Below are 27,850 nucleotides of genomic sequence, written 5' to 3' on the forward strand. Positions count from 1 at the left end.
GTGTATTGTAGATGGGCCTTTAAGTTTTTTATGTGTCATGGCTCTAAGGGCTGCCGTAGACAAAATTTCTGTAACCTTAAGAATGTGAACTTAAGCCGATGAGCCAATCAGGATACTGCTTTAGATTTACGTATTCTAATGGAAATAGAAATAACGGTAAACTTCATAAGGCGAGTTTTAATCGGTTGAAATTCACCTTATTGCGAGATTATGGATAAGTTTATTGTTATTTCCATTTCCGTTAGATTACATAGACCTAAAGCAATATCCTGATTCGCTAATCGGCATAAGTTTACGTCTTACGGTAACTGTTGCGGAATTTTGTGTGTGGCAGCCCTAATTAACTAATTCTTACGATACGCCTTATGGTTATTGTTACGATAACCACAGTACAGCAGCCCTTACTTTTTTCTCGCCATCGTTCATCGCTACATTAAAATGCAAAACAGAATCGTATTTTCACACTCTCGTGAACATGTATAACACATTATTTGTTTAACGAATGTATTCTTAATGTGTCTTACATATCGATTCTTGGCAAGCATCCAAAAATACAAAAATCTAAATTTATCTATGCCGGCCTACTTCGTGAAATTTTACTCCTACTTTCTAATGGTAATAATAACATACATAATAATAATGATACGTGTCTAATCTATAATCTTTAATGCTTTATTTAAACAAAGAAATTTGAATTCTATTAATATTAGATATTATAATTAAATTATCTATTAAATGTCAGGTATTGCAAATTAAATATTTACGATTATATCTTTATAATTCCGATTCTGTGAAATATTAACAGGATTACGTTTTCATCCCTCTTTTCCAGGTATCTACCCGTGCACCGTGAGATCTACGGTTACTCGCCAAGGCAGCTGTATCCCCATCAGTACAAACCTGTAGAACGCTTCACCCCCGGTACGTACTAAAGAACTATGACCGAAAGAGTCCAAAAGAGAGTGAACGGCGTCTTAGAGAAAGAATCGAAAGCGCGAAACGAAACGAAAACTCTTATAATACCTCGATGTCGAACGAAAGCGAGAGAGAGAGAGAGAGAGAGAGAGAAAGTGTGTGTGAGAGAGAGAAAATGAGAAAAGATGAGAAACAAGGAGCGCGAAAAACAGAACGAGTAGAATAGAACAAAACCGAAGAACGGGAGTAACAAACGAGAAAAGGCGTGAACGCAGAGAATGGATTATGAAAATCATCACAAGGCGCATCGTACCGAAATGTGTTAACAAATAACTACACTTGTTCTCGTGGACCTTCTTAGATTAAGTTCTCGATGTATAACCCGGTGCTTTTGGCTTCTGGCCGGCGTTTTAAAGGGGACGAAAAAAAACAAGCGGAATGAATTATCATTCTCGAGAGAAAGACATCGTCGCATCTTACGCACGCACGCGGCTCTCCGGGCCTTTCTCAGAAGCCAGAAACGCCTCCCCGGAGAGGTACCGTACATCACATTCTTACCCTCCACCTTGCCTACATATTTAACCGAAGAAAAAAGAAAAATCAACTAAGAAACTATCAAAAATGGATTTACCATCCTGCCAACGCCAACCTCGCCCTCATGCTCTCCCCCGAACCCCGATTTTACGCCACGTGTCACTACTCAAATGTGTAAAATGTGTATGCACTTTTTGGACGTACGTGTAAATCAGACCGTTTGTTTAGTCTCACTGTAAATCGTAATAATAATATCGTGTCTATCTTCATATCATACGCCATGTGTAATACTAATTAATTATTTTACGCGTCTCTCTTTGTATCTAAGTTATTATACTTATATCACTCTATATGAGAACACATTTACGTACGTATAAATATATGTACAATATGTTTCAATATCTGAAGACTTCTCTGCCTCGCGAAACTCCACTTTAGAATTATATCCCTGTCTTTCGATCCTAATCAATTCACCAAGATCAAACTCACAATCAGATCAACACGTGACATAAACTTGTAATAAATGCTCTATCATAAACACAATTAGAAAAAATTGGGGCGGATTGTAATAACTTCATAATAACTTCGTAATAACATTAAAATATTTAATTAAAATCATACTGCGATTTCAATATGATATTTGATATTCAAATTATGATAAGTTTTACAATTGCCTCAAATTTCTCTACATTAAATTAACATCGCCTTTCATTATCTCATATCAGCTTTTTAATATTCTAATTCAATAAATTTTAAATCACTTATAAAGCGTAAATATAATCTGTTATTTGAAAATTTTAAAATGATCAGTTCTATAAAGAAATTGATTTTTCTAAATTTTCGGCATGATAAAATAATTTTTTTTAATAAAGTTTTTTCGTTATAATAATAAATATATACAATTTTCTCTTCTAATAATCATCACATTTTTCTAATAATCAAATTAACTACTAATTTTAATAAGTAATTATATCAACGGATTGATCATTATCGATACCATGCTTAACTTGAATCAAGCATTCAGGCATCATGGATCATCGTTCATCGTTCACCGTTTCATCGATCATGGATCACACGTGGATCATGCGTCTCGTGCCCAAGGTGTCGCCCTGTGACTCGTCTCTAGAGAAAAAGCATTTTCTAGTTCGTCGTATGTCCAGTAACGATTCAAAGTCATCAGAATGGGGTATCATTGACGATTCGCGCGGTCTCGCACGCCCTGAACAGAGATTCTGATTTCTGATTTCCAGGCGCTAGACCCAACAAGTGGCTCATACTGAATCGCATCATCGATTTGAGCGACCTTAGATGCCAACAGATCTCTCGAAAGTGGGAGACCAAAGAGCGAATCGCGCTCACCTCCCGAGCGCGACGTCATTGCTTACGAAACACGATAAACTAACGTCATGCACGATCCAAATAACCTTGCTTATACGCGAACCCTTACATTTACGAATATTACACTATACATACATATGCACTCTTTCACCCACCCAATAATTATTTTTCAACGTTTTAATGTATATAATAAAATTATTCCGCGTGGTTTTTGCAATATTCGCATTTTGCTATCGTAATGCTCTCTTTTTTTTTTAATATGAGGCCACAATCTTTATATATGACACTTTTTTTATATGATTTTATTAAATGTGATATTTAATTACTAAATGGATTAATATAATTATTGTAATGTGAAATGTTATAAAGAGATAAATTCGTTAACGCGCAGGTAATAAAACCTTTTAATAACTTTACTTTGATTGAGGTAATTATATTTTTATACAATTTTAATCTGATCATTAATTATATTTTATGTTTGCATAATAATTTAAACATTAAGATAAGTTAAATATTAATATGCATATCGTATCACGCATTTAGAGTATTTTTATGAATTTTTCACGACGTAAATACTGTACAGGATAATACGGTTTTGTATTAAATTATTAGATCATCTTAAAATTACACACTGTAAAGTACAATTACTTACGAATAATTACTTACAGAATGTTAACCGCTTTTTAATAATACAATACAATTTCATACCGCAATCCTGAGCATACCCATTTCCTTCCTTTCTTTCTTTCGATATTAAAACGGTCGTCGAGAGAACATCGCGACTTTTCACAAATATAAATTCATCACAGAAAGAAAAGACATGAAATCATTTTGAAACACATAATTACGATTAAAAACCAAAATAAAAAATTCGAGAGTATTTTTACGTTTTATGTTTTACAAGAGTAAAGAAAATTGTTATATTTTTAAAAATTTCTAAATAAATTTAAGATACCACGACTAAATTTTTTGTCAAAAGAATTTTTTCTGCAAAACATTTTACTTTTATATGTTTTATCTTTTTTCCAGGCTAATAATGTTAAATAATATTGCAAAATTTGTAAAATAAATATTTAAGAAAGAATTCATTTATCATTATACATACATTTTAATATAATTATTAATATAACATATATAATGTTATTTTATGTATTAATAATTACAATAGATCAAAAATTTTTCAAATTATTCTCAAAAACAATTTATTTTAAATATAATAAAATATCTATTGCATTCACTTTGTGTTTTTTATAAAAATGATAGCTGAAAAAAAGTAAAAAAATATTCGTTTTATTTATACAATTTTTTTGTAACACATTTTGTAGTCTATTTTTCGATTCTTGACGTAATTTACAATATGAGATAATCAGAGGGACAGGATGCGCACATGCACTATTCAGGAATCCTTAACTCTTGCAGCTGAGGTGCAGGTCGCAGCTTAATTGCGAATGAGCCAAAAAGGAGATGTAAAACAGCGAATAGAAAATGGGATAAAGCGGTGGAAAAGCTGGCTTTTCTTGATTGTCATACACACTACTTTAAGCAGCATTCATACTGTACGCAATCATATAACAAATTAGTAAATAATTATATAAAAACAAAATGGAATTGCGATTGACACAGAGTGTGTGATGGACGTATGGTAGCTCTAAAAAGGAATAACACCTACATATGCGTAAATCATGCGTATTTGAGCAGAGCTAGCGATAAAGTGACGTGCGGAAAAATTCTCATTTTCAAAAAAATTTGGATGAAGAAATAAACTGAGATATAACATGGCCGCCAAAACTTGAAAAAGCTGGAAATTTTCTCTCGACGCTTTCGCGTTCTAATTTGTGCTTCCGATTTTTCAAATACAACTTGTCGCCTGTTTTCTCACAGAAATTTTTCACTTCTTTTTATCAATGCATATATACGTAATACAAATGCAATAAAAAATAGTACAAGTACATTACACAAAAGTACACTTACACCAATATAATTTACATAAATTGTCTTTGAATACTTATTTTAATTTTACATACTTATATTATTTGTACTTTAATAAACATAAAGAACGGATCCTTTTATGATCTAATATAAAGATTATAAGAGATCCAAGGCGATGCAAAGAAAAATCGAAAGTTCTTTTTAATACATGCTCTAATCGGCAATAATACATGCACGCGTATTTACTAACAATGGACAAATTAACGTGCAATTAATTACAACCAGATCCAGAAATTTCTATCTTTTTCAGGATATGGCATGTATTTTTCTTTCATTAGTTTTCGATCCCCAATCTCCTTAGTACCCTTTTTCTAGCTTTTAAGTGATCCACCTCCGCCAAACATAATTTTTTTATGACTGGTATTGCATAATTAACGACTGCTAATCTATGATGATTACATGGACGTATATGGATCGTCGCAATATTCATAGAGGATCGCCACGAATACTGTACATAGTTTACGTCGGATTACACACCTGGATTTTAGTACGTACCGATCTTTAACGAAGGACTTTATGTAATTTATTCAAGCTTAGAAAGTTTAGGCACACTGAAAAAAATTCATGTATTTTACATGGAAATTACATGTTAATGACGGAAAATTACTTAAATATGATTGAAAATTTACAATTTAAGTAAATTTCCAATCATATTTAAATAATTTTCCGTCATAAACATGTGTAATTTCCATGTAAAATTACATAAATTTTTTTCAGTACAGTGTGATCGATTAACTGACTTACGACAAATGGCAGAAAGTTGATGGATTGTCAGTCATTGAAGCATTAATAACGGAAAAAGACCTATATATGGGGCATTTTACGTGAAAAGGGTTAGTTAGAAGATTTAAAATGGAGAAATGGAAATTTAATATATCAATCATCGTTTTATTAAAGAAAGATTGTACTAAATGATCAGCAAATATTTAATTTAGATTATAAATTTAATAACACGTGCAGAAACATTAGATTAATATTTAGAGAGGTGTATACGAGAGGTGTTATGTTACAAAGTAAAAGCAGTCGAAAATTGACAACCTTATCGATATCGATAATTACTGCTAGTGCCAAGCTTCTACTAGCTTAAAATGGTAGTGCTGAGCACACAATAATTACGCAAAAAGAAAATTTAGTATATAAACCATCATAACTATAGTGTAGCCATCATAACTATAATTAGGCATATAAATCGCATTTTTAGCAGTACAGATCATCGTCTCTCTATCTCTTTTCCATTACGAATTTTGATAACCAAGCCATTTTTTGACGACACAAACCGCCGCAGCTTTTTTTGCGTCACCGACTTTTTGAAGCAGCTTTTTTTCCACAAGGTTAGTATGTTTTTTTTTCATTTTACGTGACGTCATGCCATTTTTTGTGACAACTGATTTTTTTACATACAGCCTCGTGTGTAACACGAGTTTACGCCAGCTTTCGATAATAGATTTTCTATAATAGAAAGAAGAATTTACAGTAGACGCGCACGGCTTACAACGATATGGAAAACAGGAACGAAACCCTAGCATTTTAATTTCCCGCATTTTCCTAGGTGAACCGAATAACTTTAAACGAAAGTTTGAAACAGTTTCTCTATAAGTTAGTACATCGCAAGTCAAAGTTTCTAATTACTTGCTCATTATATTTTAAAAAGCCGTCATTTGCTAATTAAACGCAGGAATAACAAGAAATGCGTTACAAGTGCAATTTGTAATTTTTAGTACTTTTTCAGAACTGAACAATATATTCATATAAAGGTAACTTATGCCAAATAATTCCCCTATTTTAATTTAATAGTTCTCTCATTATAATTAATAATACCTGCTGTGTTTCGTGCATGATGTATGTACGTATATGTATTTAATATAAAATTATTATTATTATTGCAAAAAAAAACGAATATTGCAAAAATAATTAGAAGTTAAAACGCCTACTCGCTAAAACACTAAAAGAAGAGAAAATGGAGCGTAAAAATAGAGATCAATTTGGCAAAAATTTTGGGCCATATGCAAATGAATTCAAACCGATATGCTCTATTAGGCTCTAAAATAGATTTTAAAAGCTATCTCAGATCCTATCAGAACAATCGATCGCACATTAGCGAATTGTATGAATATGAGACTTTGTTAATTTTCTCATCGAAAAGTATTATATATACTAATTATATTATATTAATTATTGATCCTTTTCAAATAGAAAAAATATATATGTTATTCAGAGACGATTTTAAATTAAATCCGCGTGTCTGTTTTTCTACGATATTTTTTTCGTGGCAGCGCAAAAAGGAATTTATACATACTGACACACTTATATAAATATTTTATCGTACGTACAGTAACGCCCATAAACATTTTGACGTTAATATTTTTGTCTTTTCATATTTCATGAAAAGTTAAATATTTCTGTGAAAAAAATGGTAGAGAAATTTTCGATCATACATTTTAAAATGCAAAGATAAAGCTCTAAGTCTGCGTTTAAATTTTTTTCTATAACATTTTGTTCCTAAATTACATTAAATTGGAAATTGATTTTTTACAATATTTTCATCTTCGAAGCGCTGCAGTTTAATGAAACATTATCGGACAAAATGTAATAGAAAAGTATTTCAAAACAGATTTTTTAAGCTTTAAAATGCTTTTTAAAAAAATTGGTACGATGATTTTTTGCAAAGATATTAAATTTTTTTTTTATTGTATAAAATTTTATTGTGTAAAAATTTTTAAATTAATGATCGGAGAAAGTTTTTAAGAAATTTTGAAAAAATTTATATGAATCAAGCACATTATAATAATTTTTTCTCTTTTGTCTTTTTTTAGTTAGTCTTTTAGTTTCAAAGTTAAAAATCATAATAGACAAAGTAAATGTTTAAACAATAAATTTTACACAACAAAAAAATTCGACATCTTTGCGAAAAATCATCATACTAATTTTTTTTAAAAAGTATTTGAAAGCTTAGAAAGCCTTCTTTACAATACTCTTCTATTAAATTTTGTCCGGTTTCATCAAACCGCAGCGCTTTAAGATAAGAAAAGATATTGCAAAAAATATAAATCTTCAATTTAACGTAATTTAGGAACAAAATGTTATAAAAAAAATTAAACGCAAATTTAAAGTCCTGTCTTTTCACTTTAAAATGCATGGTATAGAAAACTTCTCTATGATTTATTTATAAGCATTATTATATTATACCATAGATTTTTAGTAATCAGTAATATTTAATCATACAATATATAAAAAATTTCTAAATATTGTACATATTCAAAGTAATGATAGTTCTAAAATGATTTTATTTAGTTCTAATATTTTAATAAATTCTTAAAATTAAGTTCATATATATATATATATATATATATATATATATATATAATGTTAAAAGTAAAATAGTATGAGATTTTCGCGGATTCTCGACGTTATATAAATTAATCGATATATTCCCTATCACGGACGAAACGTAGCGAATGCGTTAAATAAATTTTGATCTAACAACTTTAAATATTTTAGCAAAATTATTTACATAATTTATATATAGTTAAAATTATTTTAAAATTGTAAAAAATTTTAATATCCGAATCAATCACGAAAGGTGTTCGCAACGTGTTCGTCGAAAAAAAACGGTCGAACGAAGTTGTAAATCAGCTGATTATTGCTTTCATTTTAACAAATGGCAAAATTACACGATACAGCGAAATCCTTCGACGCTGAGAAGGCTTGGAATGACCACCTGAACCGCTTGGCAGATATCGACAGACTTTACCCGAGCAAATCACCACTTTTGGCTCGTCACTTAAGCCCACCTCTCAGTACGAAACGATTGTTCGATATTCACGGTGAGTAGCAAATATAATATAATAAAAATATAAAGAGCAAATATAATATTTAATTTCCAAATTGCACACATTTTTTCTTAATATTATACTAAATATATCATTTGTAAAGCATTTTGATCTATTATATCTGACATATCATATATGAAATTGACGCAATAATAACAAACATATTAGGTGTTGAACTTAATTCCTGCCGCTCGCTTAATTTAAAACAATGTTCCACGCCTTTAAAGAATCTAAAAAAAATTTTTGTAATGTAATATGCTAAAAAGTTTGACACATTTTTTAGCATATTACATTAAAAAAATTTTTTTTTAGATTTTTTAAAGGTGTGGAACATTGTTTTAAATTAAACGAGCGGCAGGAATTAAGTTCAACACCTAATAAATGAATGGGCTATTTTATCCTAAAAAATTAGGATAAAAAAATCAGCGTATTGTATAAGAATAAATAGTATTTATTCTTATATTCTTAATATAGACGTAATATAAATCTATGGTTTTTATTACATCACTGAAAGAAAAGTGTACTAAATTTTAATAAATGCCACTTTAATATTTATTAAATGTAAACAAATTTGATACAAGAACCATTAATTTGATTTAACTATTATATTCTTATTTACCAAATACTTATTTTACGTGAATAAATGTCATATTATTAATTTCAAACAATTAGTTCTTAAAATTAAGTACATTTTTCTCTTGATGTATGATTCCTAACTTGCTACATTCACATCTTATGTATATCTAACATAATTTTCATAGAATTGGAAAGAGTAAGAGCACTAGGAGTCAGGCACAGAAGACGTCGCGCAAATAATACACTTATAAAGAGTGAAACTTCTTTATTCACTAAACGCGCTTACATGTTTCGACTCATTTTTGAGCCTTCCTCAGAGCAAACACACACTAACATATATAAAGTAAAAATTATCCTGTCATGGTGAGCTCTCTTACATCGAGAATTTCAATGCCAGAATTAAATAAAAAGAAAGAAAAGGAAAATGAAAAAGAAATATTAAAAATGTCGAATTAAAGAATATAGAATTTCATGGATTCATTACATCGATTTAAAAATTAATTTGACTTACCGATGTGATAGCAGCGGAGTTATAATTGCGACGTTAATCTATAATATATATCTAAATATACGAAAAAATTATAATAGCGCAAAAAAGCTAATATTAAAAAAAATTATTTTGCTCGTTAAATTTTATATTCGTACTTTAAATAAATATTTAAAAAAAAAAAATAATTATATAATTTTTATAAAATCTCTCTCTTTAGTGTAAGATTTAATAATTTTACAAGGAAAAACCTGTTTATTGAAACGTTTATATTAATCTAATTTTGAACATTGAAAAAAAAAAGAAATAAAGACAATTAAAATAATATACAAATAATATATAAAAAATAATTTGGCTGTTACGCAATGTCTCCTAGGCCTCTTCCTCCTCTTAGATCAGGGTTTGTCACACAAATAATATTTGCGAAAATGCAAAAAATTACGATCGCGCGATACTTTGTATGGCACTTCCGAAACGGTTGTTATAATTTATAATATAATAATCGCGCGATACTTTACACGACGTTCCCGAACCACGTGTGCTTAGTTATTTAACTTTTTCCTTCGATAAATCTCTGCAACCTTTCTTTCTTAATCTTTCTTTGCTGTTCATTCAAGATATTTGCATAACATTCAAATAATTTATTATACGCGTAAGATAATTATTATATATAATTTCCAAAAAGGATCTTTTTTAAGCTTAAATTTTTGATAAATAAGAACCTAATTATTATCTTTATTGCAACAAATAAATAATTTATCTTAATTTTTTAGCCCATTCATCCAAGGCAATGGATCTGTGAAACATTAAATTAATTTGTATAATATTCTTATGTTCCTAACTTATTACATCTCTTTCATATAACTAATACAATTTTCACTGATCCACTACTTTAATCTAAAAGTTAATTTTTGGCTCACCGACATGATGTGCAACAGTGAAGCTGTAATTGCGATATTAATCTATAACATACAAATATAAGAAAAAATTATAGCAACGTTCAAATTAGCAAAATATTTTTATATTTTAAAAATAATTATTTTGCATCACTCATTAAATTTTATATTCATATTTTATGATCAAACATACGAAATAAGTATATATAATTTTTATAAAATTTCTTTTCTTAATTAAGTAGAAAAATTTAATTTTACAAATAACGAGTCTCTTTATTCTAATTTTTATTGAAATCTGAATATAATATTAAAAAATAAAGAAATAATCAATTAAAATAGCAAATAATGTATAAAAAATTAATAACTTACCATAAGGTTTTGTTTCGCCATCGCCTGATGTCTTTTAAGCCTTCTCCTCCTTTCAGATTAGAGTTCATTGTACTTACACAACATTCGCAAAAATATTACTTAATACAACGGTTCTCTGTAACATACAAATACAAGAAAAAATTATAGCAGTGCTCAAAATAATTAATGTTTAGAATTTATATTAATCAACAATGATTAATTCTATTCGAAGAATGTTTTAGAAATCTTATATATATATAAGAATATTATTTAAATTTTAATTCAATAAATGTATCGCAATTTGACTAATTATATACATTACTAATAATAAACAATACTATTTTACGTTAATAGTGTAAAAAGCTATGTCAGTATAATAGTTTAATCGCTTTATTCAAAAAAAATTATTAAATTATATTTATTTAAAAAATAAAATTTACTTTTATTTAAAAAAAAAATATTTATGTACTTATTTACATTATATTATAACATATTTAATTATTATTTTCTTCTAAATTTTTGTATTATGAAAGGAATAAAATAATATAATTTTAATAAATAAAAAAATTAAATTAAATTGCCACAAAAATATGGTAATTTAGTACTATTTTTTTTAATTTACTGTATTCTTGTTTTATTCTTCTCGAACTATGAGAAACTGAAAAAGTAGTGATAATGAATTGGTTTCTATTTTTCAATCGTATATATACAATACATATTTATAAAAACAAGATAAACTTTATTTTTCAAGATTTTATTAAATTTAATAATCCTGCCTAAAGATTTAAATCATTTAAATTTTAATAAAGAAGAAATTTATTTTCCTTTCTTAAATTTCATCTTACAAGTAAAAATATTATCTTATTCTAGCAGCTTTAGATAGATCGTAAAGATAGCATTTGCTAAACAATCACTGCTAATAATATTTCGTTCTAGCTCATAAGAGAAGACCAAGGCTGCTTTACAGCCGCGTGTATAGCCTTACATAACTAGTATATATTTATAAACAATATCTATCTACCTCGGCAAGAGCTCAGCGCCATCCGCGAAGCAGTCTGCAATTGATTCCAATTAAATTCGTCTCACGCACAGGTAATCTCGTGGACGACGACTTCTTATTGCCACGTCCGTCGGTCTTGCTACGCAGGAAGCCGTACTTCGATCTCCTGGAACCATCACCGATGGCACCCATCAGTGCGTTTACTAGGGACCCATGGTGGTACCCAAGCTACGCGCCCTATATTCCGAGTTACGCTCAATACCGCACACCGTTCTTTCTGAGGGACAGTTACCTCAGTCCAATTAAACGTAGCTATCTATGGAGCCGACATCCTTTCAGGCCCTTCGGTATGTATGACTTACTTAGTCCTTTGACTTAAGCAACGTATCGTTCGTATTCTTTTTCAAGCTAATCAAAGATCAATGCCAACTCAATTTTAATGATTAGACCAATAATAAATCAATAATAATACATTTATTAAACTATATTCAATAGTAATAATAACTTTATTTCAAACATAACTTTATTGCACATAACTTTATTGCACAAGTTCACATGACGTGAGTAGCATTGGTCATTGACAAACACTGACTACAGATGCTATTAAAAGATATCGAAGCATTGCGAAATTTCCGCTAGATCACCACGATATATTTATTAATATGTTATACGTTAAATATAACATGTACTTTTAATTCCCCACCAAATTAAAAAATGCAGACATGTGAAATATTTAAATAATTTCTTGATAAACAGTTTTTTCGTAGACCTGTAGTCAGTAATTGCAATATATGTATTTGCGATTACTTGTTTTTTAATTTTCTTAAGAAGACATTTGTAATCGCAAATACACATCTTTAGATCTAGACTACTATCGCAAAATGTTTAGAAAAAATACTATTATAATATTATTAAGATGCGAAAAAGCTAGTATTATAATTTCTCAAATTTTCGAAAATTTTGTATAATTGTCATCAAATAGCAAAGTATAGTAGTCTAGAATATAATGCACTTTTTTAAAACATGCACTTAACATGCATTATTAAATTACAGTTTAAACACAGTCTTACGAAGACGAGATATTTTTCGCACAGGAAGTGTTTTTCGTTTTCATTCGTTTTCGTAATATACGTGAGCTATTGGAACTCATACTCATTGTCAGCCGTCTATCTTTTTACCAGTAGAATAGCCATAGTCTCGGTATGGATTTTGATAATTTTTCACATTTATCAAAGTCATTAGACATTTAGGAAAGCGTTTCTATTGGCGAAAATTTTTCTTTCGATTATACTTTACAGAATCAATAAATTTTCTTCTAAAATTCGTGAAAAATATAAAATTTTCTTTTGACGCAAAACGATTGATTGTATAAAATTTAAATGGAACTTGAAAAATTAAAAAATGATGGAAATCGCCATTTAAAAATTATAATCGATTTATATATATATATATATATATATATACACATATAGTATATGTGTATATAATAAATTTTCTCACAAATTGAGTCGGCTAGTTCGAGCATGAATTAAGTGATAGAAGTCATCGCCAGTAGTGACGTCAGAAAACAGGTCAGAATATTCTTTCACTTGTCACCTCGATCAAAAATATAAACCGTCGCGACCATATGGAGATATTTGGCACATCGGCGATATTGCTAGTGATTTTGGCACAGGCATAAAGCCGTGCCATCAGCTTCTTCGAACTGTAAAATTGAGAACAGTTGGTGCCAAAAACTGGCGAAGTCGACATTTCGGGCAACTTTGTTTTTTGAACGCGTTCCACATTTTTCAACAGACTGCGAAATTTTATTCTTGCTTAATTAGCCAAGTAGTTGCTTTTCTTTTGAAAGTGAACGTTACATAATTTTTTTACAAACTGAATAACATACAAGTCCCAAAAAAAATCTTAAAAAACGTCCGAAAGGTGCCTTAACATTGCAAATATCCTTCAGACACCTTTTAGACGCGTTTTTTTAATTTTTGTCCTGTTTGAAATCTCACCAAAGACAAGTGATTAACGACAGACTCGACTCTATCGACTTGAAACCGAGATTGTCCGATGCAGATTTAATGTAATGAGACCGATGCTACAGCAAACGAATGTCTATCATTTCAGGAGCGTTATACTACTATTATTCGCAGCCAGTTCCACGATTTCACTTTACCAGCCCGTGGTACAATAAACGTACCACGTATTAAGCAAAAAAGTGAGCGATAAGAGATTAAAGTGGTCGAAGTGTTGAATCCCTCACACCCTATTTACTCGTTTAATAAGTCAAACAATCAATAATCTCAATCAGAGTCAGCGGGGATAGTGGCATCACGATACATTCCAAAAACGATCCTCGTTTGCGCCACATTAAAGCGTATTACACTGGCTAATTAACATGCAAGTAGAACGTAACAAATAAGCGATCAGCGTATATTGTATATCGTTAATAGGCCCGTGTTACGACGGCTGTTTGAATAAGAGAGAATTCGGGCCTCTTAACCCTTGGGCTACCACGCGTGTTTGTTCATTTTTGTAAATCTTTATTGTATCAATAGTCCTATCAAGAAATGCGTTCCTCCTCTCGCGTAACCCCGATTACACTCGTGTATATTAACTCGACTATTTTTCCCAAATGTTTTCCTCAGAATGCATCTTAAGAATGTTCCCTAATCCTTGTGGTAACTATTAATTACCGAGCCATTACTCCGGCTGAGGAGTCGCTGACAGAATCTCGAACACGCGGTATGTGCCCGATAATATCTGTCTGTCTCAGTGGTGAAATAGTTGTTTGTACAGTGATTAAAAAAATCTCTGTTATGATGCAAATTAAGATCGCTGCATGATATACATTCGCCACATTTATTTGTTAACACTAGAAGAGTTTTAACCCTAGCTATAACACATTGAGATCTCCGAAACCTCAGCGCAATTTGCTAAATCGAGATTTTTTCATGTTTTTGAACTCTTCTTTTTCTTTGAACTTATATATCTCGAAGCTTCTTAATTCTATCGACTTTTAAATACAATGGACTTATTCCTTAATCAATTCTCCATCAATAAAAAAAAAATTAATTGAAATATGTCTATTTTATGGAAGTTACAGTAACAAATATAGAATTCCAGGGACCCGAGTGTGTATATCAAGAATAAAAAAAAGTGTGTATAGCTACGGTTAAGTTTACTTCTCAGGATCGAAGTAACTATAATTTGTTAAACATTAAATCTGTTCGCGTTGTTTGAAATCCCCAAAAACGTTTGCACTTAAAATGAGATAAATATATAAATTTGAATATTAAAAAGAGAAAAAGCAAAGATACTAAGTGCAAAATGTACAAACAGCACGAACAGACCTATTTTTTCAAACAGCTAGAATAGAAGTTTTTTTTTATTAAATTTCAGTGAATGTGCTATCGATGAAAGAAATAAGTATCCGCATATCTATTATTAATTTTATAAATTTACTTATCTTGCTATTAAAATAAAAATATAAGAAAGCCAACATGACACAATTTCTTAACATAACGGAAGCTAATATATCTTCTAGTGTTAAAATCAACGTGTCACTCGCGATTATTAGCATTCGCAAACCATATAGCACTCACCGCTTGTGGGATCGATGTTTAGCATAAAGATGAATCGTTCTTGGCTGTCCTCGAAGACAGGAACGGCAGTCCAGAAGCGTCGTAGCCGAAGGGTTTTGTTAACGAAACATCATCCTAATTCCTCACGTAATCGGTAGCATAATCATCTAATCATAAAGTTGTTTTATAATATAATCAACATCTATCACGACGGTCTGTACATGATTTGAGAGCCTACACTGAGAGAAAAATGTACTAAATTTTAATAAATATTTATTCGAATAGTGCCAATTGAACATTTACTAAATGTAAATATAAATTTATTTGGTACAAAAACTATTAATTTGATTTATCTATTATTATATTTTATTTAACAAATATTTATTTTCCGTAAATAAATGTTGTATTAGTACTATTCAAACAATTATTTATTAAAATTTAGTACATTTTTCTCTCAGTGTATATTTTACGAACTATTATTTTACTTTTTTCATTTACGTATATTTTCAGTTGACTAATGTGTATATATGTATTTTGAGTTTTTCCAGTGAGAGACATTTGTGTATCGAATACTTATGTCCGAATACCCCCAGACGAGTACTAGGGGGCCTCGTCCACGGTGTAATATTTCTGTTCGACGTAGTATTAGCTAATATATTAAATGTCATGTAGAATAGTTCGAATTATAATTTGCCAGATTAGCTTGCTGTATTGAATTTAAATCCATATTTAGCGATTAATATTAATGTAGTGTCTTAATGTGTTTATCTGGTATCTCTAAACGACTAACTGCCACCAGAATAGTTGAAACATTACACCGCATACGAGGACGTGTAAAAACCTGAGTTTTTTAATGTTTGTACATTGTATAAAAGTTCTATGAAATCGTTCTGCTAAATTTTCTGAAGATTTCTACAGGAGAATGTACAACGCATGTATAATTTAAAGATTAATTGAAGCATGTCAAATTTTCGATTTCTAAAAATCTTGCATTGATCTTAATGTCGCATATCATTTTAGTTTGTATACTTCCTCCAGTAGAAATCTCGAAATAAGATCTTATGGAAAAATAATAACGTATAAATCAAGAATTGAGCTTATCTCGACGTCTCGTATTGCGACAATGATCTGTAATTTCTCAAATATTATCTTTCTCATTTAAATATTTTTCCATAAGTGCACGTGATTGTCGTTCCATCTTTTTATATTTGATCAACACATTCTTCTTTTTGCAGCTCACGCTTACTGACGACTGCCTGGTGCCACATGGAAAGCGTGAAACAAAAAAACGACGAAAAAAAAACAAAATAGTACCTGAAAAAGGTCAACCAAAAAAAGAAATAAAAATTACATCATGTCCCGAAAGAATTTTGACGTCTCCATCATAGTGCATATTTTCACAAAATTTTATTTATTTATTAACTTTTCCCACATCATATGATTTATTGTACCTTTCATCCATAATCTGAAATAAAATAAACACTGCCAAAATTTTATTACAGAACGATCAGTTTACCCAATCTTATTTTCCTTCCAGAAATAATTATAAAACTGTAAAAATTTATAATTTATTATTAATTTCAACAAGTTAAAATAACTATAAAATATAATACATACTCGATTTAATAACAATTTGAAAGTATATTTCGGTCAATTATTTCTAAATTAATGATGTAATATCTGTGTAAAAATGAAAAAAATTCTTAGATCTTTAATAATTTTGGCATCAAAAAGTTTGACATCTCCTTAAAAAAAATACATACATACATCGAGAAAAAACATCAAGTATTACCAAGAAAAAAATATACATGTGTATATTATATTGTACATATTTAAAAATCAACTTCTGCTACGCAGAAGATTTCTTGCCTTCTTACTAAAGAGCCAGGGAAGAATAATAAGCTGAAAGAAAGGTTTTGTACAACAATATGCATATTTATTATCTGAAAGTTTTACATCTCTAGGATGCCATTGCATAGCGTGTTCCGTTATCGGCGATTCGAACGATGTAACAATCCACGATAGTCACAAGCTCCTCCCACAAGAAGAGAGAGCACCTTCATTTTATTATTTATTTAGTAAAGTATATCGTCGAATCGCGACCGGTCAACCCTTTACAAATATAATATCTGTATATAATATATGAATCTCGGACGAAAAGAACGCATATATCAAGGAATCACAACCGCTCCTTTGACATAATTAATTTTGCGTTTCTTTTTTGGGGGACTAGGGGAGAAACGCAGGGAAGGAAGGATGGAAAGGACATTTTTCGTTTCGTCGGCTCCAATTTTAAAACAAAAATTTGCACTGCATCTCTCTCATACATCGAATAATAAATACTTTATCAAGCGCTATCCAATGTTAAATAGCAATCAAATAATGAACAACCATTGAGTAAAATATAGCGTAATAATATGAGAACCAATTGTGGCGTCGTTGCCACGAAAAGGCCCGTTATGTTTGATTGATCTCTGCTTCTGGGTGAGTTTTCAGTTTTGATGTACGGTCTTCGTGTTCCCAGATCGTCTTCGCAATCATAATAACTCGCACGATACAATCTCATTAATCGTCAGTCTGTATTTAATCGGTGACAAACGCGTTTTATCGATAGCTCGTAAATTTCGACGTATACATCATGTTTATTAGTAGTATTTATAAAATATAATATTTTGCCAATAGTAAATATTAAATCTCTAGAAAACACATTTGCGCATTATTAGAGAACAAAAATCTTCGCTATGATTATAATCTCTCAAATATCATTATTTAATCGGTTGTTGCTTCCTGAAATGCAAATTTTCTTCTTCGTACATAATGTGACTTATAAAAGACTTCTCTGCAAATTTCATAATGCAATAGTATTTTAATATTTTTCGAAATCAGAATAATATTCTTAGAAATTAGAAAGTCGAAACGCACTTTCTTTCCGATGATGTGACTTTTATTGCGCAGATGATCGCAAATAATAATACAATATCACTTACAGAACAAAAGCGCAGCAAGGAAACGTTATGTAATGCATCATTTTAAAAATCCATAAAACAATCATATTACTGCAGCGATTTCAACAGTAATGAATAGAAATTACATGAAATTTGAGATCAATAAAAAAAAAGAAAACAAAAAACTGGATATAAACATATTTATAAATGTTTAAATAAATGCACCAAACGTTTAAATGCGGTGTGCCGTCAAAGGTTTTCCTGTTCAAAAATTAATAAGTTTTATTCTATCACATGAATGTCCCTTATGTCTAAATAGCATAAACATATATAACAAGTGCGAAATTTCAACTCATCAAAATCTAAATACATAGATCCGCCTGTAAAATCACTAACAAAATGTTCACACAATTTGAAATAATCTTTACAATATGCGATAAATCTTCCGTAAATCGATAACAATGCGTATTTGCATTCATGTTTGCTTTCATCGCGAGAATAAAAAGCTGAAATTCTGCATTTAAATTCTGTATACATGCGACCTCATTTTTACATGTTCTCATTTTTCTCTTCTTCACGATTTCCCTCCTTCTAGTATCTTTCGAATAAAGGCGTAAGTATATTTATCTTAAAAATACTAGCTCTCTGTGTTTCTCTCCGGATTTATCGCCCGAGAATAAACAACCTAATTCGTCTACGACATATCTCTGGAACGTGCAGTCACTATCACGCTCGGAATACTGCACATGACGATATAATTAAATTTGTAATGGGTAATGGTTTAAGAGAAAAAAATAAATGGTCAAAAATATATATATATGTATATATATATCTATCTATATACACGCGCATCTCTCACGAAACGATGATATTTAAATTAGCTGCTAAAGCAATGATAAAAATACTATTAAAAATAAAAATAATATTAATAATATATAATAACAGCGAGTCTCATAATTACACTCAACATCAACAGTGGAAGCAATAAATACAAATGAGAATGATGAAATGCTTTTCAAAGAGTACTAGCTTTACACAAGGGATCACTTCGTTCATGGTAGATAATTGCCATAATTGCTGTAAAATTCTGAGAGCAATCCCTTCGTCAAGTACGATAATCGAAACTTGATTCACCGCGAATTATTTATATTTCTTATCACGTTAAAATGCAATTGAGAGAGAAGTAAATCTTACACTTTTTTTAGGTTTATGTTTATCAGATTAGGTTAATTCTGTATCTCGGCGTCTTCGTGCTGAAACACATGAAAATCAAAGGCTAGATCAGATACACAGCATCTGAGAAACTCGATATTTTCGACAAGCGCATCGGCTATAAAGCATTAAGAATTTTCGCAAGCCCATGTGTCCGAGTGATTCCATTAATGTATCTTTGAATCATAAATCAAGTTCACTTAAATCGTGTTTGCCCCGAAGTGCGTGTACATGTGTTGGAAACGTCACATGCTAAGTATTACATCTAAATCATCGGTGAATCATTGTACGAACTTAAATATATCGAGCAACGTCCTACATTTCGCTTTCTTCCGCTCTCCTTTCGTTTCTTTCTTTTTTTCTGTTCCTTTTCTCTTTTTCTGTTCAACTGATAATCGTGGGAAATAGACTCGTAATAATGCACATAAGTGGTCAGCTAGTGTGATTAAGTAAGCTTTGACAAGCATAAAGCAGATTTACCTAGCATGATAGCCTCCATTAAGGATAATCGCGTTTGTTGTGCAGGTTCGGTTGAAGGCTGTCATTTCTTTTTCGCTGGATTCCTTTGTGGTGTAGATGGTCTACCTGCTTGACCCGTGTTCATTCCTCCATATTGGTATTTTGCCTTCTTCTCTGATGGTTTCAAGATCTGCAAAAAGATGCGAGACACGGCGCGGTAAACTTGGATATGTTACATCAATGACATTAAAGAGGAATGAAAGGAAAATTCTCTCATCAATTACCTGGAAACTGCACATCAACGTTTCGTCAACGCTCATCATTCCACCGGCATTATCAAATTCGCCACAGTAATTTGGCGCAGAGAAAAGTGTAACGAGTTGTCGCTTAGCGAAGAATTCATAGCCATCCTCGACCACTTGATGAGCTCTGCATATGAGATCCATATCGTGACGATTCAGGAACTTCGACACGACGTCTGGACCGAATGTGAATGAGACTCCTCTATCGTTTTCACCCCAACCCTAAAACATTAATATGCGATTAGAGAAATCCTTACTATATTAATCTAATTGGTGCGTTGAGATTTGCTGATATAAAAACATCTCACCTGAACATCTTTATCAGGATCGGACCATAAAAGATCACAAAGGAGACCGGTATCAGGTACATCAGTTGGACGCATGATTCTTCTGATTTGCTCCATTCCCTAAACAAGACAAAGTATGAATATATATTTATTGCACTTTTACCCAATCGAATAAGTTTCTTTTTATACGAGAAAAGAATCAAAGAATCTCTCTAGTTACCTGCAGATCAGGACTGAGCCCGCCATGGCAACAGAAGATTTTTTCATCGATAATCGCGGCGATCGGCAAACAGTTAAAGCAGTCTGTGAAGGTCTTCCAAAGCTTGATGTTATATCGCCGCTTACACTCGTCGTAAAAGCCATATATCCTGTTTATGCTAGCGCATTCGTGATTGCCGCGCAGCAGGAAGAAGTTCTCTGGATATTTGATTTTGTATGCCAACAGCAAGCATATCGTCTCCAAGGATTGTTTCCCTCGGTCAACGTAATCGCCCAGGAACAGATAGTTCGCCTCGGGCGGAAAGCCGCCGTACTCAAAGAGTCGCAGCAGGTCGGTATATTGGCCGTGTATATCGCCGCAGATCTTAAGCGGCGCCTCCAATTCCAATAGGATCGGCTGTTGCAGGAAAATTTCCCGCGACTTCAGACAGAGGCCACGTACCTCGGCCTCCGTCATGATAACGGTCTTGCCCGGTCGACATCCTCTGACTGTGTACCCAGAAATGTTGGCGGTTAATTACGTTATTTTATTCGAGATTGCAACGATCCTTCATTAGTGCGGTGAATTACTCTGTTAGGTACTTGTTCAGAAAAATAATAATAAAATAAATAAAAGCATGAACTTGTTCCATTTATGGTCAACACGAATTTACAGCCGATTTCAATCTCCTCTTAAAAGCTTTTACATCGAGATAAGAGTCTATCTATAACGTAAGAATAGTCAGTCTATCTCTGGAAAAAAAATCAATAATGCCATTGTCATGTATAATTAACGCCATACTTATATCACATTACTTATACCGTTACGCACGTATTGCTTCTGGAATTACTCGAGCGTGATACGCCAATAATACATCATTATCCCGTCAATTTACCACGAGTCTCTATTGAGACTCGTTGCCTTCGAGTACCCGTTGCCTTCGACTCACCGTACGTCGTTACGCACGGTTATGCAATTCTTCGATTCGCGTCGAGTAGAGAACAATAGAGAAACACGGTCGGCTGTATCGACATTCTTGTTACTAACACCGGTGCAGTCGAATCGATAATAACGCCTAATGAGGCATTCCCCATTTCTGTCCACCGCACTAATGAGGGATGGTCATGATACTCCTTCTTACAGGTACACCGAGCATAACTCTACTTTGGGGCATGGAAGATGATTAAGTTTTGCCGGTATTAGCCGTCTCAATAAATAGGGGTGATACACGATTACAGATTACGGTGAGGCCAGATCATCTTTGCCTATTCTCGAGCACTTTGCACATGGGTACAATCACGGTACTTCCGGCGTGGTCTACGGTGGTATCGCATCGATTATAATAGCGTCAAAGGCGTGAAATTACTGATAAGCTCGTTGGATAATGGATATGTCTCGGGAGTGTGCGAGCCTCTCTCTCGACGAGAGAGAAAGGGAGAAAGAGAGCTATTTTCGACACGGGTTGTACGATTCAACATTACGGAAACCTAAAGTTACGGTACCACTCAACTATTGGATTCTGGATCATAACTGGATCTATAACGCTCTAGATGATTCAATTTCCCTCAAGTTCCTAATTTCTAGCCTAGCTCAATTTCGCACGATCACAATGCCACGTAGAGTAAATACATCAGTGAATAGATCCATGCATATCTCTACAACCGTATGTGAAATAACACGACTATATTCTTACTAATTAAATTAGTTATAAGTTAAAACGATGATTTCCTGCAAACAACCGATGATTTTAAAGAATTTATCTGAATTTAAATATGTTTTTTTCATATCACATTAAACTTTTATATTTGAAATACGACAAAAATAATATAGTTCAGTAAAAAAAAAAAGTTGAATTATATCAGGTCTACGTATTCTCACGACATATACACGTATCACAGTAAATAAATTCACTAGCGCATTTAGTCTTCCACACTCGATAAAAGTGCCGAATATCTTTAGATGACGTCATTCGACATTCAAAGCGTTAATAAGCGGCGAAGGCAAAGGGAACAGGTGATTTAACCGACATCCAGTGCACATCATCTCTCTATGACGCTATGGATGTGTCGTCGAATCGTTATTTATAGGCATAAAAGGGAATTCACGGTGCGGCTAAACTAGTCTGATACTGGCTATCGGAAAACTGCATATTAGCAAGGTCACGGCGACTATAGAGCGAAGATGCAGAGATTCCATTACCCGGGAGAGAAGCTATTGTCAATTTGCTATTACATGGCAGGCATATTCCAGGCGAAACGCTGGAAATGTCACTTTGTATCACCGCGTAGTCATCGGATGCTTAAAATAAGTGCTTAAAATAAGCCAAAATGAAAACAGATTTCTTCGGAGATCTGATCACTTATAAACGATGCGAACATCTCGTCGCGTACGATGGCTCGAGTTAATAATTTATGAATTTATGTGAAAATTTAATTACGAGAAATGCTCGATATTTATATATATCCCAAAATTTATTCTTAAAACAGATCCTGCCCTTAAAACGGATCTACTAGAATTTAATTTTTGGAGGATTTCTTTATAGCTCTGTCAGTCTTCTTTTCAACGTAAAATTTCAATAACTTTATATAAATAAATAAAATCGATCCTACGAGGTAGAGAGAATATATAGAGAAAATATATGATAAATCAGAAATAACTTGTCCCTGAAGAGGTTAAAAATAATTGTAAGGTCTGTTTAACGATGACTCTGGAGTGCGAACTTTATATCGCTTCAGGGACATGCGACGTGAACGTACTCATTACACTAAATTTTCAGCATTAAATTAACTGTATCGTCACATTCGATGTGATAATCTAAAAAAATCAGACATAATAATAATACATTTTTTTAAATCACAAAATTGATAAAATTTCCACGTTACCAGTATCACAATTATAAATCACGCATGCGCCTAAGATAAACTTCACCATGAAACACTAAGAATTTAAAATAATTTGTCCCTGAAGTAGTTAAAAATAATTCGTTGTTGTCACGTTAAGCTAAAGTCTTATGAGTAGGGTTGATATTAATGAAAGCTCAGGAATATGTTCCCCGAAGTTAATAATTACTACTTTCGAACTGTAAATAACATCTCAAACATATATACAATGCAATATAATTAAAATTGCTTTCTTAGCTTAGAAAATATCCATAATAAATATTACGTTAAATATGATACAGCTATTAAATGTTTGCCTTAAATGTCGTGAGATACACATTTTAAATACGTATCTGCAACGTTTCCTCCAATCACAAATGCATTAACTCAACCATTAAAACTATTTAATATTAGATATGTTAAATTAAGTGTTAATCTAAACGATAATGGCATTACATTATAAAACACAATTGATATGCGCTCATATAGATAACGATAAATTACGCTGATAAGATATTCGTTTCAATCTAAGATTATTTGAGCTAACAAAACCTGCTTCTATATGCATAATTTAAAATTACGATTTTCAGGTAGTTTATAATTTTAAGATTTTGCATTTTAGGAGAAATAAAAGTAGAAGAGAGGAAAATGAAAGTATTATATTCAAATAATAGTGCGAGGGAAGGAAGTATAATTAAAGCATTTTGCTATATATACAAATTACGGATTGCACAAAAACATTTATTATACCCAGCGTGCTCTAACATTTAAGCATCTAACATCTGCAGCCATTGTTGCTCCATTTTTACGTAGATAAAGCATTTCAAACGAGAAGGCTACGAGTGCGGAGGGAAGAAAGTGATAAATCTTAAACGATAGGCTAAGTGCATCGACAGATCCAGAAACAACTTCGAGTGGTTCGAGAAGCGCTTGTGTGGATACTTATATTCCAAATAAGATTATATAGATATTTGTCTTTGAGTAAGAGCGTGTAGCTGTCTGAAGTCTAAGGGAGGCTTCGATAGGATCGACGACCGAAGAGCAAGCAAGAAGGATCACATTTAGATCCCGCGTGTAGGGGTTAGTTCTCCTTTACTTGGAAAACAAAAAATCAAAAAAGAAGAGAGGAAAAAGGAGTCGAGCGAGCAAGCACGCGACAATGAGAGGCAACGGCCCGTAATCTGCAGCGCGTGGTCTAACGCTAAACGTGGCTACCTGAATGTCACTTGAACCATCCTCATATCATCCTCTTTACGTTAGAATGATAACTTTTAAGATACTACGATCTACTCGTTTCTACGAGAACTTTAATATTATTGCAGCTTTAAACGCAATGCCTAAATATAAATTGCTTTCCACTTATCACGATAAATGGACTTCTATAGAGTCGACTCTGCTTTCCATTTATCTGTGTCAGTGACTCGAGTTTGCCTGATTTTGTTTTGGTTTCAATATAGAAAGAAAAATAGACCAACTTCTATTTATCGAATTACACGCAAGAGTGATTTTTCATGTAGTGAAATTAAATGTTATACATTTGACGTAATTATTACTCTCTAAATTTTTGTAGATGAAATCTTACTTTAAAGAAAGAAAATCAAACCAGTCTTGAAAAAGAGTGGCTCAATTTTCAATCTTTAAGAGTGAATATAAAATTGTAAATCAACTTACGTTTATCTAAACAAATTGTACTATTATTTAATTAATGTATTTCTGAGTTGCTCGAGACAATGGCCACATAAAACAGAACGTTTATTTTGCAACTGTTGGAAGTTTTCTTCGCTGAGATAGGACTCATCTAGATTTAAAAATATAACTCAATCAGCGTGAAGAAAACTTTCAACAATGGAAAATAAACATTCCGCTGACGCGGTCATTATATTGAATGCATCGCTTCTTCCTCAACTTCTGCTGATAACCGCTTTTATTGGTTATCATTTTCCAGCTCCGGATTCCAGCTGATTCAAGTCGGTCGTTAAAAAAAGTCATATAAATGGAAAACAGAAATCGATGTAAAGATAAACATGATAATGACTTTAAAGCTATAAGAATGCATTTCCTTACTCTTATCTCGTACTTAACAATATGCAATTGTAATATGGAAGCTACGCTTAGAGATAACCCGTGACGCCAAGTAAGCAGACGTTTACATGCTATAAGGCCGCGGGAACAATAACAAAATACAAAAGTCGGGGAAGCTCGACCGAACAAACTCTCTAATAGCGAATTCTAACACTTGCATCATAGATTAGTGCGTATTGAAAATTGAATATTTTAAATAATTAAATACTCCATAATACTAACACGTTATTTAACAGAATATATACGTGTATTATCTCATTGTCAAAGTTGATTGTGCCATTGCATTTAGACACTTTATGCAAAACAGCCTTTTTATGTCCACTAATTTAGTGCAAGTGATCGAATTCACTATAAAATTTTTAGAATGAATCTTATTCTGAAGAGTGAAATCTCTCTCTCACTCTTAACCCTTAATACATACGATAATTTTCTAGTCCTTATTATAACATAATGGATCATTTATGTCCCACGTTAATTTTCATTACTTTAACAAATATACAAAAATTATTAAATAATTCTTAATATACTTTAACTTTGACATCTTTAAAAAGCATTCGTAAGATTATACACAATATTTAAAAAATTATGTATAAATGTGTGTTATAACTAATTACTTGATCTTAGTTTTTAGAAGAAAAACGCAGGACAAGAATTACTCAATCGCGGCTATGTACTAAGAGTTAAAGACTGAAAACTGAGTCACTCTTTTTCAAGACTGGCTCAATTTTCACTCTTTGGAGACTCCACTCAAAAGAATTTAGAGAATGCAGGATAATTCTATGTGGAGGAGTTTGTCGTTTCCTGTTGTTGCTGTAATGGTAATGGTGGTGGTGATGGTGGCTGGTTATTGTTGTGTAGTAGCTGCGTACCGACAAAGTCCGACGAGAAAATATCTTTTAGCTTGGCTTTCTTCTGAACCTGGTCTTTCTGCGTGTGGTATACTTTACCGCACAAGGGGGTTCCCGCATTCGCGTAGCATGAGAGAGAGAACAAACAAAAAGAGAGAGATTTGTTTCTTCTTTTTTTCTGCGGCTAAAGAGAACGGAGGGATAAAAGATCGCGCGGTGGTCAGCGGCGCAGGGCGAGGGGGGTGATGCGGTGGCGGTTTGCGCGGAGGGAGGGGGTGGGCTCTTTAAGTCGCGAGAAGTAGATGGAGTTATATCGTAAAGGGAGAAAACGAACGCGACCAAGACAGCGAGATAGAGATAGAGATAGAGAGAGAGGGAGAGAGAGAGAGAGAGAGAGGAGAGAGAGGAAAGAGAGGCAAAGGAGAGAGATGGGAAAATAGACATAGCTCGGGACGAGATCGAAAGAGAAAAAGAGGAACATCGAACGGTCTCATGAATTTTTTTTTCACTCAATTTATGTATCGCAATGGCGATGACCGCGAAAGTTTGACGGGCAAGATCGATATCCTCCCTGCGTCTTTTGATCGGATCGACAGGGAAGTCGCGCGCGGCGACACGGAGCAAGGACGCGCGGTCGGAATACCGCGTCACGGCTCCCGCGCGATACGCACTCTCGGAGAGCGAGGGAGAACGAAAAAGAGGACCGCGACGCGGATCCCGGACCCGGTTCGGGACCGTCGTGCGACGATCGCGAGAACAAGAGCTGGAGCGTACGTGCATTCGACGCGCGGGAACGTGGGACGTGAGCGCGTCGCGTTCCAATCGCGACAAGTTCGAGCGTTCGATTTGACTCGCGCATCGCGTCGCATCGCATCGCATCGTCCGTACCCAGGTCCCGGCTGCGCCGCAGTGAATTTCCGTCGACCGCGCGCGGACGAAACACGCTCGCGACGTACACGGCGGCACGCGCGCGGCGGTAAAACGACGCGCGTCGTACACACGTATTTCAACACGTCGGCCGTCCCGTCGTAATCACGTACCTTCCAACAATCTCTGTATCAGGTTGTCGATATTCAAGTCGACATCCGCCATTTTTTCCTGCCACTGACTGACTGGCCCGATGTTCGCGGACTGGCTCCCCCCCCCCCC

General features: G+C 32.7%; 2 protein-coding genes across 7 annotated transcripts in view; one reads left to right on the plus strand and one right to left on the minus strand.

Annotated features, from left to right (window-relative positions):
• The window catches only part of Mf (myofilin), a 26,536-nt gene extending 9,557 nt beyond the window's left edge, over positions 1 to 16,979 (plus strand). For 2 of the 4 annotated variants that reach the window (XM_018509989.1, XM_018509990.1), the window contains exons 4-8: positions 833 to 921; positions 8,457 to 8,600; positions 12,006 to 12,260; positions 14,032 to 14,122; positions 16,724 to 16,791. In XM_018509989.1, coding sequence (XP_018365491.1) covers positions 833 to 921; positions 8,457 to 8,600; positions 12,006 to 12,260; positions 14,032 to 14,114 — 571 coding nt within the window. In that variant the 3' untranslated portion in view covers positions 14,115 to 14,122; positions 16,724 to 16,791. Of the gene's footprint in view, positions 1 to 832; positions 922 to 8,456; positions 8,601 to 12,005; positions 12,261 to 14,031; positions 14,123 to 14,552; positions 14,650 to 16,723 lie in introns of all 4 variants that reach the window. The other 2 variants (XR_001940190.1, XM_018509992.1) reach the window with 2 other exon arrangements.
• A 2,383-nt stretch (positions 16,980 to 19,362) lies between these two features.
• LOC108762823 (serine/threonine-protein phosphatase PP1-beta catalytic subunit) lies at positions 19,363 to 27,843 on the minus strand. Of its 3 annotated transcripts, XR_001940195.1 has the most exons (7): positions 27,742 to 27,793; positions 26,723 to 26,794; positions 20,914 to 21,401; positions 20,715 to 20,813; positions 20,389 to 20,628; positions 20,126 to 20,294; positions 19,638 to 19,686 (listed from the first exon to the last, which is right to left on the minus strand). XR_001940195.1 is itself a non-coding variant. In XM_018510013.1 (6 exons), exons 1-6 carry the CDS (start codon positions 27,791 to 27,793, stop codon positions 20,187 to 20,189), a joined length of 1,059 nt encoding a protein of 352 aa, XP_018365515.1. In that variant the 3' UTR covers positions 19,363 to 20,186. The 3 variants fall into 3 exon arrangements, 2 of the variants coding, with proteins under 2 accessions (XP_018365515.1, XP_018365516.1); XM_018510013.1 differs by having other exon boundaries at positions 19,363 to 20,294; XM_018510014.1 differs by lacking the exons at positions 19,638 to 19,686; positions 26,723 to 26,794 and having other exon boundaries at positions 20,187 to 20,294; positions 27,742 to 27,843.
• Between the last annotated feature and the right edge of the window lie 7 nt (positions 27,844 to 27,850).

Source organism: Trachymyrmex cornetzi, unplaced genomic scaffold (assembly GCF_001594075.2).
Source record: "Trachymyrmex cornetzi isolate Tcor2-1 unplaced genomic scaffold, Tcor1.1 scaffold321, whole genome shotgun sequence".
Classification (NCBI taxonomy): Eukaryota; Metazoa; Arthropoda; class Insecta; order Hymenoptera; family Formicidae; genus Trachymyrmex; species Trachymyrmex cornetzi.

What these genes read in the sequence shown, in the direction of transcription:
- LOC108762823 (XM_018510013.1), bottom strand. Translation starts at nt 27,793, where the DNA reads ATGGCGGATGTCGACTTGAATATCGACAACCTGATACAGAGATTGTTG. An exon ending in GATACAGAGATTGTTGGAAG is followed by an intron (nt 26,795 to 27,741) that starts GTACGTGATTAC and finishes TGTGCGGTAAAG; the next exon opens with TATACCACACGCAGAAAGAC. An exon ending in ATCCTGATAAAGATGTTCAG is followed by an intron (nt 20,629 to 20,714) that starts GTGAGATGTTTT and finishes TTAATGTTTTAG; the next exon opens with GGTTGGGGTGAAAACGATAG.